A 14,746-nucleotide genomic window follows, 5' to 3' on the forward strand; every position below is an offset into this window, starting at 1 on the left:
AAGTTTTTGACACATCTCTAGATCATAAGCAATCTTAATATCAAGTGTGAACTTTCAGTGGCACTTCATTGAAACGTTATGAACAAGTCAAAATTTTACATACATATGGTTGGGTGAACAAGGTGTTTCCTACCCCCCCCCCCCCCCCCCTTTTCCAAGTTTCGTTTGTGAGGAAAAATAAATTTCTTTTGAAATTGAATGTGCATTTATTTATCAACAATAGTAAAATTATGATTATGCTTTGATCAGAACCAATATGACTAATACAGGCCTAATGGATGCTGTACGTGTATTCCATATATGCTGAGAGAACTGTGGCCAAATGTTGGTATGGACAAATAGACAGCTAGACACAATGGTTAAACATGATATTCCTCATTCCTTTGGAGCTGGGGTATAAAAATGAAGTTTTATGTTCTCTATATTACATATAAAAACCTTTTGCGTTTTGTAATTCACTTATACAAGTTAATGACATATATATTTTATTCATCATATTCCTCAAATGAGATTCAATGTCAAGAACAATTGGTGCTGATGACACAATAAATGTCAAATTACAATGAAGCGCATTGAAGTGGTAAAATTTTCCGTTCGAATGGAACGTTTTGAGCTATCTTTAGAACGTTTATGGAACGCCCATTTCTTTAGAAATAGATAAAACGGTCAATTTGTTTATTCGAATACCTGTAGAACAGGTTTTCCATAAATATAGTAGCCAATGAATTTGACGGTCTAAATAAATACCGAGTAAACATGTGTTCGACCGAACCATGTGTTGTGGTAACTTCAACAGACATGATAAGTTCAAAAATATGAACATATTTGTTGCAATTTGTGTTTTACAGAAGCGGGGAGTCTCTAACTCTCTCTTCTTCTTTTTTTAAAGCTCCATTTCAGTGTAACTCATATTGCTTGTCGCGAAGATTGGGGTGTCCTAAAACATTACGACGAATATTTCATTCTCGTTTCTAAAAATATGGGCGTGTCATCATGTTGTAATTGACGCTCAAAACATGACTCAGAACGTTTCGTCCAAACGGAAAATTTTACCACTTCAATGCGCTTCATTGTAAATACTTTCCAATTGGTGAAAGCAAAATAAATTGGTAGAGTTCACTTTTCCACAAGTCCGGCATCCCTCATTTTACCCATGACAAACTTCTCTAGTGTATTAGCACACTTGTAATACTCTGTGTCAGGTTTGTTATAAGATCTACAGTTTGTAAAGATCCGGGTCATGTCCGCTATAAACAGTCTCTTGTGGCAATAGTAACGGTTCTTTAAACGCTCAGCCATTGTCTTCAGATCTAAAAAAGAATTAAAATCAATTAATCAGCTAGATAATTTGTGACTGTTCAAGTCAAAGACTAAATTAAAATATGAATAAACGAAAAAAAAAACCACTTAAAAGATTAATTTTGAAAGAATTATGAGAATATTCTTTCATTATCTTTATAATTAAAATTCAGATTGCCTGCATTCTGCATTCTTTGTTTTTTTTCATCTTTGAACATATTTTTGTTTGTTCTTTGAACATGTTTTTCTTTGGCACACCAAAATAAAAGAGAAATCAATTTTCTAGAAATGTCTATAAGTACAAACCCATGGGAAATTTAATATGGTCATAATAATCAGGAGCCTCAGATTTCTCTACTGGCTTTAGGAATGGCCAGGCACTAGCATGGCTCTGTAATTTACATAGAGAGGAATTTATTAACAACTTGTGCAATGTAAATACACTATATCAAAATATGCTGATGAAACAATAATATAAAGATTAATTTACCCTGGCTTGTTGGATGATAGTCTTCAGAATATTGTGTAGCTGATCTGGGTCCAGTGGGGGGTCTTTGCTATAAAAAAGTGTTTCAATAACAATTCTAAATTTTACAAGTGCATTTTGACACACGTATGGGATCCTTTGTTGTATCCAAACTTGAATTTGTATTTTGATTTAACTTTAAAATAATTTTTCAAGCGAAAAAAAAATGCTGCTCACACATACCCAGGCCTGTTGACTTATGTATAATTGCTCATATCTAAAGGCTTCATTATGTCTTATAAATACTATTTGCCCAAAAACAAATGTCCCTTTGTTCTTCTACTTGTTTATCAGTCTTTTCCATATTTTGTGTGTCTCAAACTTATACTTTTTGCATTTCATTTAATTATAAATTTCATTCTGGCCTTTTTCTTTCCTATCTTTTAATCTGTCCATGCTTATTATTGGGAGCCAGGTTTCACAAACACTTCCCTCTGACAGCTGATGTTTACAATATGGTCAGGTATACCAGGTATATTCTCTTTAGGTCCCCCCTCTTACCTTTATCTGGGTCAGGTTTCCACCCCCTGTCCAGCACACCAGGTATATTCTCTATAGCTAACCCCCCCTTACCTTTTATCTAAGGTCGGTCAAGTTTCCAGCCTCTGTCCAGAATACCAGGGTCCGCCGTTATAAAACTTCTCAGCTCAAGTCTTGAGAATTACTCACCTGAGAATTTTACAATAAAACAGAGTTTAAGGAATTTTATTTTTCTCAACTTTTTTATGACGGCCGCCGAATCTGAGAATTTTGGATTTGAGAAAAGTCTCAGACTTGAGAGCATTCTCAGACTTAAGTATGTTTTATAAAGGTGAACCCTGGTATATTCTCTTTAGGTACCCCCCCCCCCCCCCTTACCTTTTATCTGGGTCAGGTTTCCACCCCCTGTCAAGAACACCAGGTATATTCTCTATAGGTATCTGTCTCACTCCCTCCTTGAAACATTTCAGTCCAGGGTACACCTTCTGCATCTCCTGCTGTTTTCTTTCTATTATCTTCTTTACAATCTGAAAAATCAGATAATAAATTCAAGATACAGTTATTTTTTCTAAATTACAAAACACACAATGAAATAAGAATCAAATAAGTCATCAAAAGAGATCAACAAACTTCTTTCTATAATTTTTTTACCTAAACATACATACATAGACTGTGTTCAAATACATTCTTTTTACAGTACGAGGGTTGTCCAAAAAATTTGTGGACAATGACGTTTTTGTAAAAAGAAATGGTTCTATATAAATCTTTTGTATATCAAAATATTTCTTATGAAAAAACAATTCAGAATGATTTAATATTTTATTGATGGTACGTAAATTTTTTGTAAAAATCAGGGTCTTTAAAGGTCGCGGATAGTGTGCACGGACCAAGGTTAAGATGACATAAACTCTGATATAAAGTGTTCGGATTAAAATGATTATTTTCTGTATAAGATAAGTCAAATTTTAATAAAAATTTTATGCAACACAAATAAAGAGGCTATAACCATTTTATTATATCTTAAGTATCGCTTATGTAGACAGTATACAAATACTAAACAAAAACCCTAACAAATATGTGTCAAAACTCCTTCACACGGGGAAGCATCCGATCAACAAATTAGTTTTTATACGGTTGAAACAATGTAAGAGACAAAATATTTGTTAAAACAACTCAAAATTATTGAAATATATTTAGTGTATCGATTTAAGATTGGTATATCCGATTTTTCAACGGTGTGTACAAATTCGAAGACACTACAAGAATTTTAAACACGTGTAATTTACTGAAAATAAAGATTTCTATTCATGACGTTGTTATAAATCTAGCGCAGCGTAGGACTGGGTTGTGCGGTTTGTGTATACAAACTGTTTATATAGATGACGCTCGTAAATTTTTGTGCATTGTTTTGAATTTTAAAAATTAAATAAATTATAATATATACTTAAGGATTATTGCTAGCACTTGGAAGTGCATTGCGCCTTAAAAAAGAAATGTAGTGTGTGTCCATGAACATGTGTTAAGTGAAAATCCAGGTGTTTGATGTTACAATTAAATTAGCTTAACGTCAGACTGGTCCGTGCGCAAAATCTGCGATCTTTAAAGACCCCGATTTTTACAAAAATATTAAGTTTTCTAAATTAAAATTAAATCATTCTAACTTGGATTTCATAAGAAATATTTTGATATACAATAGATGCACATAGAACCATTTATTTTGACAAAAACGTCGTTGTCCACGAACTTTTTGGATAGCCCTAAATTAGGCTAGTAAAAAATGTAGTTGTAAGCAAAGTCTTCCATGCAAATGCAATTTTCTTTTCATTACTGAGAAATAATGTCACTACCTCTTTTTGTTTGCATATGATACTGGAGAAGTCTGAATAGGATTCAGTACTCTTAATTACTGAGAATTACTAAAACTACTTCTCTCTGATTGGGTATAATACTGGAGAAGTTTGTATATGAGATCTTAGGGTTCAGTACTTTTAATTACTGAGAATTACTTAACTACCTCTCTCTGTTTGCGTATAATACTGGAGAAGTTAGTATATGAGATCTTTGGGTTCAGTTCACAACCCATGAGTGTGGCCCCTTCATAGTCTTTAATGTACCCCAGGTAGGCAGACTTTGCTAATTTTATCTCCTTTGAAAAACCCTTCAATGAAAACAAAGCAGATACTCGGTAAGGTTCTGTATATCACCAACATATACATATCCACTTTACTTATACATACTACTTTATGGATGCATGAATTTGTAAATGGATAGAAATGTTCATTTAATAATTCATTTACATGACAATTACAATTTTCTGTCAAGAAATACACATTTGATCCTTTCAAATCATATAAACTTATAACAGCATTCACTGACAAGGATGAATTTCACAACACAAGTCTCCTTGTCTGGAAAGTTACAGACCCTGAGACGTGCTTCTACCCCAAAAAAGCATGTGAATTTCGTGCGCTTTCCGTGTCGTGCAAACCCTGTAGCGTTTCGTGTAAACCGTGCAGCGTTTCGTGCAAACTGTGTAGCGTTTCGTGTAAACCGTGCAGCGTTTCGTGTAAGCTCCAAAGCGTTTCGTGCAAACTGTGTACCAAGCGTGCGAAAAGTGTGTGAGAAACGTGCGACTTTCGTGTAAGAACCGTGTGAGAAACGTGTGACTTTCGTGCAAGAATCGTGTAAGATTCATTTGGAAGTCATTTCATTTTAAATATGGCTATCGATAGGTCAGGATGTTAAATTGTAATAGTATTTTGTTATTGAATTAATTATGCTTGTGATATTTTAGGAGTAAAAACAAAAAAAATGGAACAACAAAATGAAATTACACGGTAATGTATAATTCATATTTGTTTGTTTTCTTTTCCTTCTATAGAAAATGTGTTCAAATTAATCAACTATGTACAAAAATTTTAAGGGCATTGAATTCAATATACTTTCAACGTGATCATGGCTTCTGAAATATTTTTTTTCTCAAATAAAGATATTGGTATAATTTTTTTGTTAATTCAAATCAAAAATATATCAGGACTCCGCTCTTGTCTTTACATTTAAAGTACGTGAAAGAAAGTTTTGAAACGATGTGTCATTTTAAGACATAAAACCTGTTGCTCATTATTGTAAAATAAATGGATTTTGTAACATGCACTGACGACCAAATGTTTAGAAACGGGGGGAGGGGGGGGGGGTAAATTAAATTACTAGTACTTTCAATCTAATGTTAGTTTAAGTAAATGCTTAATTTTCTATTCTTTTTAGTTCAAGTGAGCTTTTCTGATCACATTTTGTCTGGCGTCCGTCTGTCTGTAAACTTTTCACATTTTCGACTTCTTCTCAAGAACCGCTGGGCCAATTTCAACCAAACTTGCCACAAAGTATTCTTGGGTAAAGGGGATTCAAGTTTGTTCAAATGAAGGGCCACGCCCTCATTCAAGGGGAGATAATTGGGAATTAATGAAAATTTGGTGGCATATTTTAAAAATCTTCTTTTCAAGAACCACTATGCCAGGAAAGATGAAACTTATAGGGAAACATCCTCAGGTAGTGTAGATTCAAGTTTGTTCAAATCATGACCCTCGGGGGTAGGGCAGGGCCAAAATGGCCGACCAAAGTTTTACATAGAAATATATAGGAAAATTCTTTAAAAATCTTCTTCTCAAGAATGACAAAGCCATAATTCATCATATTTATATGGAAGCATCCTCAGGTAGTGTAGATTCAAGTTTGTTCAAATCATGACCCCCGGGGGTAGGGCGGGACCAAAATGGCCGACCAAAGTTTTACATAGAAATATATAGGAAAATTCTTTAAAAATCTTCTTCTCAAGAATGACAAAGCCATAATTGATCATATTTATATGGGAGCATGCTCAGGTAGTGTAGATTCAAGTTTGTTCAAATCATGACCCCCGGGGGTAGGGCGGGCCAAAATGGCAGGCCAAAGTTTTACATATAAATATATGGGAAAATTCTTGAAAAATCTCTTCCAAGAATGACAAAGCCATAATTGATCATATTTATATGGAAGCATGCTCAGGTAGTGTAAATTCAAGTTTTTCAAATCATAACCCCCGGGGGTAGGGCGGGGCCAAAATGGCCGACCAAAGTGAGCCAAAATGGCTGTCCAAAGTTTTACATAGAAATATATAGGAAAATTCTAATTAAACATCTCAATAATGACAAAGCCATAATTCATCATATATATATGGAAGCATGCTTAGGTAGTGTAGTTTCAAGTTTGTTCAAATCATGACCCCCGGGGGTAGGGCGGAACCAAAATGGCCGACCAAAGTTTTACATAGAATTATATATTTAAACATCTTCTTCTCAAGAATGACAAAGCCATAATTCATCATATTTATATGGGAGCATGCTCAAGTAGTGTAGATTCAAATTTGTTCAAATCATGACCCCCAGGGGTAGGGCAGGGCCAAAATGGCCGCCAAAGTTTTTAAAGATATATATAGGAAAATTTTTTAAAAAATCATTTTCTAAAAAATAGCAAATCCATGATTGGTAATGAGACTACTTTTGGATTTAAACTTTACAATTAAAAGCCATTTTCTACTTTTTCTTACCCTTAGTGCTCAGGTGAGCGATGTGGCCCATGGGCCTCTTGTTTAAATCCTTTGTTAAATATGTGCACAGATACATCCCTTAAAAATGTATTGGAATTTCTTCTCCCGCCTTTCAACTGTGATCAAGGTCATTTACAACAGCGATCACGGCTCCGAGTGCATGGCAACTGAAAACCTGTTTTGCTATACTAGTTCACGGCTTAAGATAGACACCTGAAAATTACGACTGGATTTTATTGTTTTTGAAATAAAATGGTTCTATAAATATTTAATGGGTACAACTTATAAATCAGCGGATTTCATCTTTTATTTGTAAATCCAAATTTCTAGCCGTAAACGGTAAAATAAACAGAACTGATTTGGTAGTCTTTTCATGAATATCATGTAAGAAAAGCTTAGGAGTAAATCATGAATAATTGTAAATTATTTGTTTTATAAATCACGTACTTTTTATTTCATCTAAGATATTTAAGTTTTCTTGTAATATACCTGAATGCCGGTGTAAAGATCGATCTACATTGTATGTACAATGTATAGTCAAATGCCGCGACTATTAATTAATGTACACATATATACATACGTTTAGTTGGGTTTTGGAATGAAAGATTTTACAGTATGATGGGTATTCTGATGCTATTTGATAAGCTTCATGTAAAAAGAGAAAGAGAATAAAAATAGATTAGGACATCCCCCCTTTACCGGTTTCCCTCCTATAGATAATGCTTACGTAAGATAAAAAAAAATTCTTTAAAAATGTATCAATATTAAATTGTCAGAAGAGTATATAGGCAAATTTTATTACTAAATCAAAATCTAGAAAAAATAATCTGCGTACGGAAATCAAACACAATATAATCAATATTATTTAAATTCAATGAGTTCATATTCCTGCAGTAAGAAATCAAATTTGTGTTTAATTTATTAAATTATACTTGTAAAAATATTACATTGAAATGAATGACTAATATTTAATATAAAAAATGTATTTTATCAAACAGTCATTCATGATATCGGCATTTCGTTTTTAAACAGTTTAATAAATAATTGAATAAATACCAAATGACAATTATTTATTTATTAATTACCACTGTTAGAGTATTAAATATTTCTATCGGTTTATGTAATACTGTACTGATATTTAATTTAAACAGGTGCTAAATGTGGCTTTATGAAAGATTTCCATTAAATTAGTGATAAAACCGTAATATTGCCCGAGATATTCCGAGTAGAAAATCCAAACCGAGGCCAAAACGTGCGAGAATCATGTACAAAGCGTGTGGGAAACGTGTACAAAGCGTTTCGTGCAGCCTTTCGTGTAAACCGTGCAGCCTTTCGTGCAAAGCGTTTCGTGTAAACCGTGTAGCGTTTGGTGCAAACCGTGTAGTGTTTCGTGTAAACTGTGCAGCGTTTTGTGTAAACTGTGCAGCGTTTCGTGCAAAACCTGTAGCGAGCGTGTGGGGTAGTAGCACGTCTCAGGGACTATACAATGACAATCATTGAAAAGTACATATGTACCTGTTTTTTGAAGTAGCCTATAGCATACTCATCAGCAAACGTGAGGAAGTGTAGAATACTGTGGCTGATGTGGTAGTCCTTTAGGTGGTTCATCATGTGGGTACCATAACCCTGGAGGAATTAAAATTACATGTAAATTCACCTTATATTCTTGTGCAAATATCATCAGGGTCATGAACCTGACAAATTTATAGGAACTCATAGTCCTGTGTAAATATCTTGAACCTAAAACTTTAATAAATTTTATAAAATTTATAGGAATTTCAATGTTTGTGTACCAGAACCCCATTATGTTAATGTCCATGTACTTGACCAACAATATAGTATGTGTACATTTAATAAATCATATGTGGATAACAGGGGCGGCAAGTATTTGACATTGGGGAGGGCGAAGTAGATTGAAAAAGGGGGGGGGGGAGGGGTTAGCTGACGTGTGTTTACTTAAATTCAAATTTCTACCAGTATATTGATATATTTTCCCATTCTGTCAATGTTTCAAAGACTCCACCTGATTAAAAAAATCAAAATCGTTTTATATGATTTTATTTACGTCATGTCATAAGCACATATGAGAAGCACGTAGTTGAATAAATATTATTTTGAGATGCATATATACTTATCTTTAAAATAATCAATTAATAAGCACTAATAAACACTACATAAATGAAATCTGTTCATTAGATAATACACAATGTCACTGCACTTTAAAAGCGTCCAAAAATGGGAGCTCCGTCCATCCCGTCTGACACAAAGTCGTTAGCAACTGCCAAAATGTTCAACGCATCTGTAGCCTCCCTGTGCGTGTGCAGGATCATCAAATGATTCAGCCTTTCCTGGGACATAGTGGCACGAAGATAAGTCTTTACTCGACGCAAAGCAGAAAACGTTCGCTCACTTGTAGCGTTAGTCACTGGCATCACTAAAATAAGTCTCAGTAGAGTCACAATCTCGGAGAATAGACATCTGGAAGCTGGAGACATCTGAGACACTAAGGTCACCAAAAAGGAAACGGACACAGTTGAGGAATCATTTAAGTTGTTGTGCGAGCGTTGTAAATGTATCCAGCTGTGAAGAAAGAGAGGTCTTGTCCAGATCATCTCCATAGAACTTTGAGACAAAGTCCAAATCTTCTTTGTATGTCTTGTCGCCACGCACAGAGCTTCACAGAATGTCCTCTAGATGGCGATACACTTGATAGCCTGGCTGATCAAAACGGTCTTTGACACAGTTCACTAGGGCTGCCACGGTTCAGACATTTTTCGGTTCGGTTCGGTTCAGAAAATAAATTCTCGGTTTTCGGTTTTTTAGGTTCGGTTTTCATTTTGAGAATTTAAATAAAACATCTTTATAATTATCAATGGATAATAAGATTAAGGACATTGTAGAAAGTACTATTTTGCTGACACAAATTTCTATCCATTTTATTCAACAGAACAAGTTGTTAAATGTAACAAAAAATAACAAAGTAATAAACTTCTTGTTTAAAATAAAATAAAATAAATATAGTTATTGACTAGAGTTATCTTGTTTCAAACAATTGAAACATTCAAAACGTGAAGCATTCCCACACTTGTGATTTGGTTTTCTTTCCACATGTGTATGCCATGTTTAAATGTCTTCGATGTTACCTGTATTTTCATTGGTTAAAGAACCCTTCATTGAAATAAACAACCAATCACAACGCGTGTTGCAAGCAAATTAGTATTATATAAAAGATAAAAAAAAAACGAACCGAATTCCGGAAAACCTGACTCGAACCGAACCGAACGTCATTTCGGAGCGGTTAACCGAGTTTTCGGTTAACCGTGACAGCCCTACAGTCCACCACAAGATCCAGAGCTTCGAAGTACTGTTGTCTGTAGAGGTCTTTCTCTGATGTGGCGAATTCTGAGGGGCATTTGATTTCAAATCGCTTGGGCATTTTTCTTCGCCGTGGCAATGTGGGCTCAATGACGTCCACTTCATGCAAGATTTTCCGTTAAGTGATTCCCAGGAATAGATCAAAGGACTCTCCTTCGCATTGCACTGCAGTGATGTCAGGAAAAGTACTGTGGAGTGTTAGGCCCTCGGCAGCTGACAGGTCTTTCTTCTGAAGTGTTCGGTAAGATTTTCTGTGTGACGAGAAACTCTATTAAGGGACACTCCAAAAAGAAAGTCAAAACTTTGCATCAGAGTTTTACGTATATCCTGGAATGGGCTTCTGGATCCTTTGTGCACTCATAGCAGGTCTCCCATAAGGACTGAAGGACAGATAGTTTTCCAGAATGCTGTTCAAACTGGCAGCTCTAACAGTCCATCGAGTAGGGCATAGCACACGGAATCCCGGCATATCAGGTGCCATCTCACGCTTTAGCTGTTCCAAATGGATCCCTCCTGGGCGAAAACTTTACAAGTTTGGACATTTCAAACACAGTATCCAAGGAATCACGCATCACCTTTGATTTTTTCAATGTTCACCAACTGCCCAAATTAACGCATGTCCAAACAGTGCGGTAGATAGCCCTAGTCTCTTTGCTGGTGATGTTAGCAGCCACACCCTTTTTGGCTCCGGACATATTGCTGGCTCCATCGTAGCACTGTCCACGGCACTTTCTCAAGGAAAAGTTATCCTCACCAATGCATCCAGAATCACATTAGTTAGTGTTCAGCGTCGATAATGGCACCATACACAGTCCAATAAACTCTTTGTGCACATCCAGGTTACTGTAAAATGACGAATCACAATCACAACTTGTTCACAATTTGACTGGTCTGTTGTCTCATCTACCATGATGGAGAAATAGCCGTTTCCCCGATGTTAGAAGCGACGTCACGATATCTTTAAGGCCATCACTTGTAGCATCTCGTTCTGGATATCTGCTGATGTAAATTTGTCTTGTTTCCTTTCCAGCCACTTGAGGATTGATGGATCCCATTCACCATGGAGCTTCAGAAGCTGTAAAAATTGCTTTGATCATTGTCTTGGCCACGGAGTGGTAATCCCTGTCTAGCAAGAAACCATGTTGCGAAGAATGGTAAGCAGCTGCTGTTGTTTTTGTGTTTTCTCCTCTGAGTGGGCGGCTAGAGAACTTCACCAATGTCTTTTGTTTCTCATGGTAGTTTCACTTTTCTCTCCACGGCTTCTTTATGGCAGTCGGAATCTTGAGTTTCCGGGAATTTGAAGTGGCATCCTTCCAATTACAGAATCCCGTGGAAATAAAACTGCTGTCGGCCTTGGAGTTGGAAATCTTGCCCTCTTTTGCAGCAACCATGCAGGTAAAACAGAAAGCCAGATCTTTTGCCTGAAAATAAGAACAAATTTAATTTCAATATATATATATTTTTTTTTTAAATCGTTTTTTCTCTTTTAAAGTGTAATCATTGTACATTATCCAATGATTTCAACACAATCAATATATTAAAATTTGTATCCTTTCAAAATATCATTGAAAAGATAAAAAATATATATCTTTTAATGCTTATTCGTCATAATGTAACCATGCGTATTTTTAAACCAAGTGGGGTTGAAAAACCCGTTCTGGGTTCTTCTTGCCGAAAGAACGCTTAGGAAATTTAAAATTAAAAGGTTGATTAATACTTTTTAATCCGGCCATTTTTGAAATTGAAATTAGAATAAGTGTAATAATATTAAAAAAAAAAAACATCTTTTTTTTTTTTTTCAAAATTATTGGGGCGACGCCCGCCGCCCCCGCCGCCCCTTTGCCGACACCCCTGGACAAATCAGTGACAAATATCACTGACCTATCTAATCACTTCTTGTATTATTGTGTTTATACTTGTTTTACTCTTTAAATTCAAAAATGAAATGTTCTGACATCTTTTCAGAATATTTAATTAATAACAATAGTTCTTTTTTCTCAACTAATGCGATTGTCACAGAGGACTTGAGAGGAGCATCTAATATCCTTTAATTTTTTAGCACCTTTAACATCAACATTTACCACATGTACATAGAACTCTTTCTTACATCTCCTTACCTTGACTTGTTCATTAGAGGATACAGCACAGAAGACAATCTCCGTGAACCCCTGGGGGGGGAACATTCGGAAGCAGATTCCTCCTATCACTTTATTATCCTTTAGAAGGGCCAGGCATTTGTGTTTCCTGTTAAATACATCATACTCAGTAAATAACAATTATTTCAATAATTTTTCACCAAAATCTTTTACTTCTTGATACATGTATACTGGGAGACAAGCCAGTACATGTAAAATAAGGAAAAATAAATTTTGAGACAAAGCTAACATAATCAATCAATTGCAGGTTAAGGACTTACGGATCAAACACGAGCCTGGTGATGTACTCTTTGGGCATTCTGGGTAGCTGGTGAGAGAAGACGTTCTGTAGGCCGATTAGCCACACCAGTGTCTGTTTGGAGGGCTTCTTACTGAGACTGTTCCCCACCACGTGGAACTCTATCACCCCCTTGTTCTCCTCTCTCCTAGCTGCCTCATCACGAGCCACATGGGCGGGGAACAAAGTGGGCTACAGGGAAGAAGGAAAATTAAAATTTTAAAGACAGTAATCTTATAGTCCAATCAAACTGTCAAAAACCTCAAACAAATTGCAACAGAATTTTTTTCTTTATTAATTTATAACTAGTAAATTGTATTCTAATTAACACATAAAAACTCTAGAAAAATATACTGAAAGGAAAAAGAAACGCAGGGTAAACTTTTAAGGTGAATTAAATTTGTTTTTTTTAAAATACTTTTTAGTTTTCCTATCTACCTTTTAAAATCATCTTTCAAAAAGACATAACCAAATTCTCATATGATTTTGTCTAATTATTCATAAGTTATTGAAGCTCATATGACGATACCCCCCAAAAGTGAAAATCAAAAACTCTCATTATCTTCAATGTCTATCTCGTGCATTTTTCAGAGTATTATTTCTCCTTTGCATGGAATTTCATCAGAGTGTTTATCTTTCGAACCCTGGCTATATTTAGCATGGGTAACGCATAAAAATTAGTCAAACGGCGCGCGCATGCGCCAGTGAGAGGAATACAACCGTAAGTTGACTGGCTCAAAAAACCAAATAGCAGAATTGTTTACTTTCAAATTTCGTATGAATGTAATGATTATAATCATCTACTCTATAAATGGCTGTTTTTGTGGTAGTAAGGTGGCGATTTAAGAGATGGCAGGACGAATAACCCGCTCGTAACATGACTCTGTTTCGCGTTGCCGTCATCGTCACGGTTGATTGAAAACCACTCCAGACTCTCTCTGACAACGGCTAAAACGTTTTATGGGAGAAAATTTACAAGAGACTGCTAAGTAAACCGTTGTTGCCTTTTTCATTAATCAGGCAATTCGAAAACAAGACCCCATTGAACTTCCGTAAACTGTGCCAAGATTGCAATAAATTCATAAAGTCTCTTAATATTGAAAAACGATGTGCATACCTCACATGCATCAAATAATGCAACAAGATTTGTTGACAAACTCGTCGTTATCAAATTGCACGTCTTTTGGGCTTTTTAGCGTTTTCCCTACGTGACGTCATAAATTTTAAGGTTGAGTAATTCTGAATACTAATTTGGATGCACAGTAACTAAATTTCCCTTCTGACCAATTTTCGAATTTTCGGTATGTGGTCAAATTCTTATCGAAAATTATGCTACCCTGCGTTTCTTTTTCCTTTCAGTATATATAAAGGTGAAAGATGTCTTTTTTTTAAATAAATATTTACTAGTTTGAATAAATATGCATTTCAGAAATGTGCTACCATATGCAACAAGGGGACAATTTTAACCACTTTAAACAAACCTCATTTTATTTTAAACAAGCATAATAAAATTAATAATTCATTTTATAAACATTCCAGGATTTATATTTCACCTACTTATTAAAGATATAAGATTTGAGAATTTTATATAATTATGTATCCTTTACTAGATGTTTAATACATTAGGGGAAATAATCTATGGTGAGTCTTTAGTGGTTTTATTGCAACATAAAAATCTTTCATTATCTAAAAGTTAAACTTTTGTTGTATGACTTTGTTTAAAGATTTTTTTCTTCTTTAGAATATTGATTCTATTAGTGAGAGCTACTTTACTGGTAAAAATACATGTAATATAGATTAGAAAATCTTTATAAATGTTTGGTTGCCCTCTCCCCGACCGACTGACTAAAATGACCCGTCTCAAATTTTTTTTTTTTTACATTTCAGGACATGAAACTTTTTTTCATCAACAACAAATTCTCATCAACAAATATGTTGAAATTTTCTGGAAAAGGATTTTACAAATAATTTTGCCCTGAGTCTGGAGAAGCATTATGTTTATAGCCATTAAATTTTTTATTTGTATTAAACAAACAATTTTTTAAAAAATT

General features: G+C 34.8%; 1 protein-coding gene across 1 annotated transcript; it reads right to left on the minus strand.

Moving 5' to 3' along the window:
• Nucleotides 1–1,111: 1,111 nt before the first annotated feature.
• On the minus strand, nucleotides 1,112–12,900 carry LOC134261544 (histone acetyltransferase KAT2B-like). The gene is made up of 8 exons (XM_062743970.1): nucleotides 12,679–12,900; nucleotides 12,380–12,506; nucleotides 8,403–8,513; nucleotides 4,320–4,463; nucleotides 2,684–2,832; nucleotides 1,790–1,856; nucleotides 1,606–1,690; nucleotides 1,112–1,310 (listed from the first exon to the last, which is right to left on the minus strand). The coding sequence occupies exons 1-8, from the start codon at nucleotides 12,714–12,716 to the stop codon at nucleotides 1,117–1,119; spliced, it is 915 nt and encodes a 304-aa protein (XP_062599954.1). The 5' UTR covers nucleotides 12,717–12,900; the 3' UTR covers nucleotides 1,112–1,116.
• Between the last annotated feature and the right edge of the window lie 1,846 nt (nucleotides 12,901–14,746).

This window comes from Saccostrea cucullata, unplaced genomic scaffold (assembly GCF_032062105.1).
Source record: "Saccostrea cucullata isolate Sc308-1 unplaced genomic scaffold, CSIRO_AGI_Scuc_v1 ctg12412, whole genome shotgun sequence".
Lineage (NCBI taxonomy): Eukaryota > Metazoa > Mollusca > Bivalvia > Ostreida > Ostreidae > Saccostrea > Saccostrea cuccullata.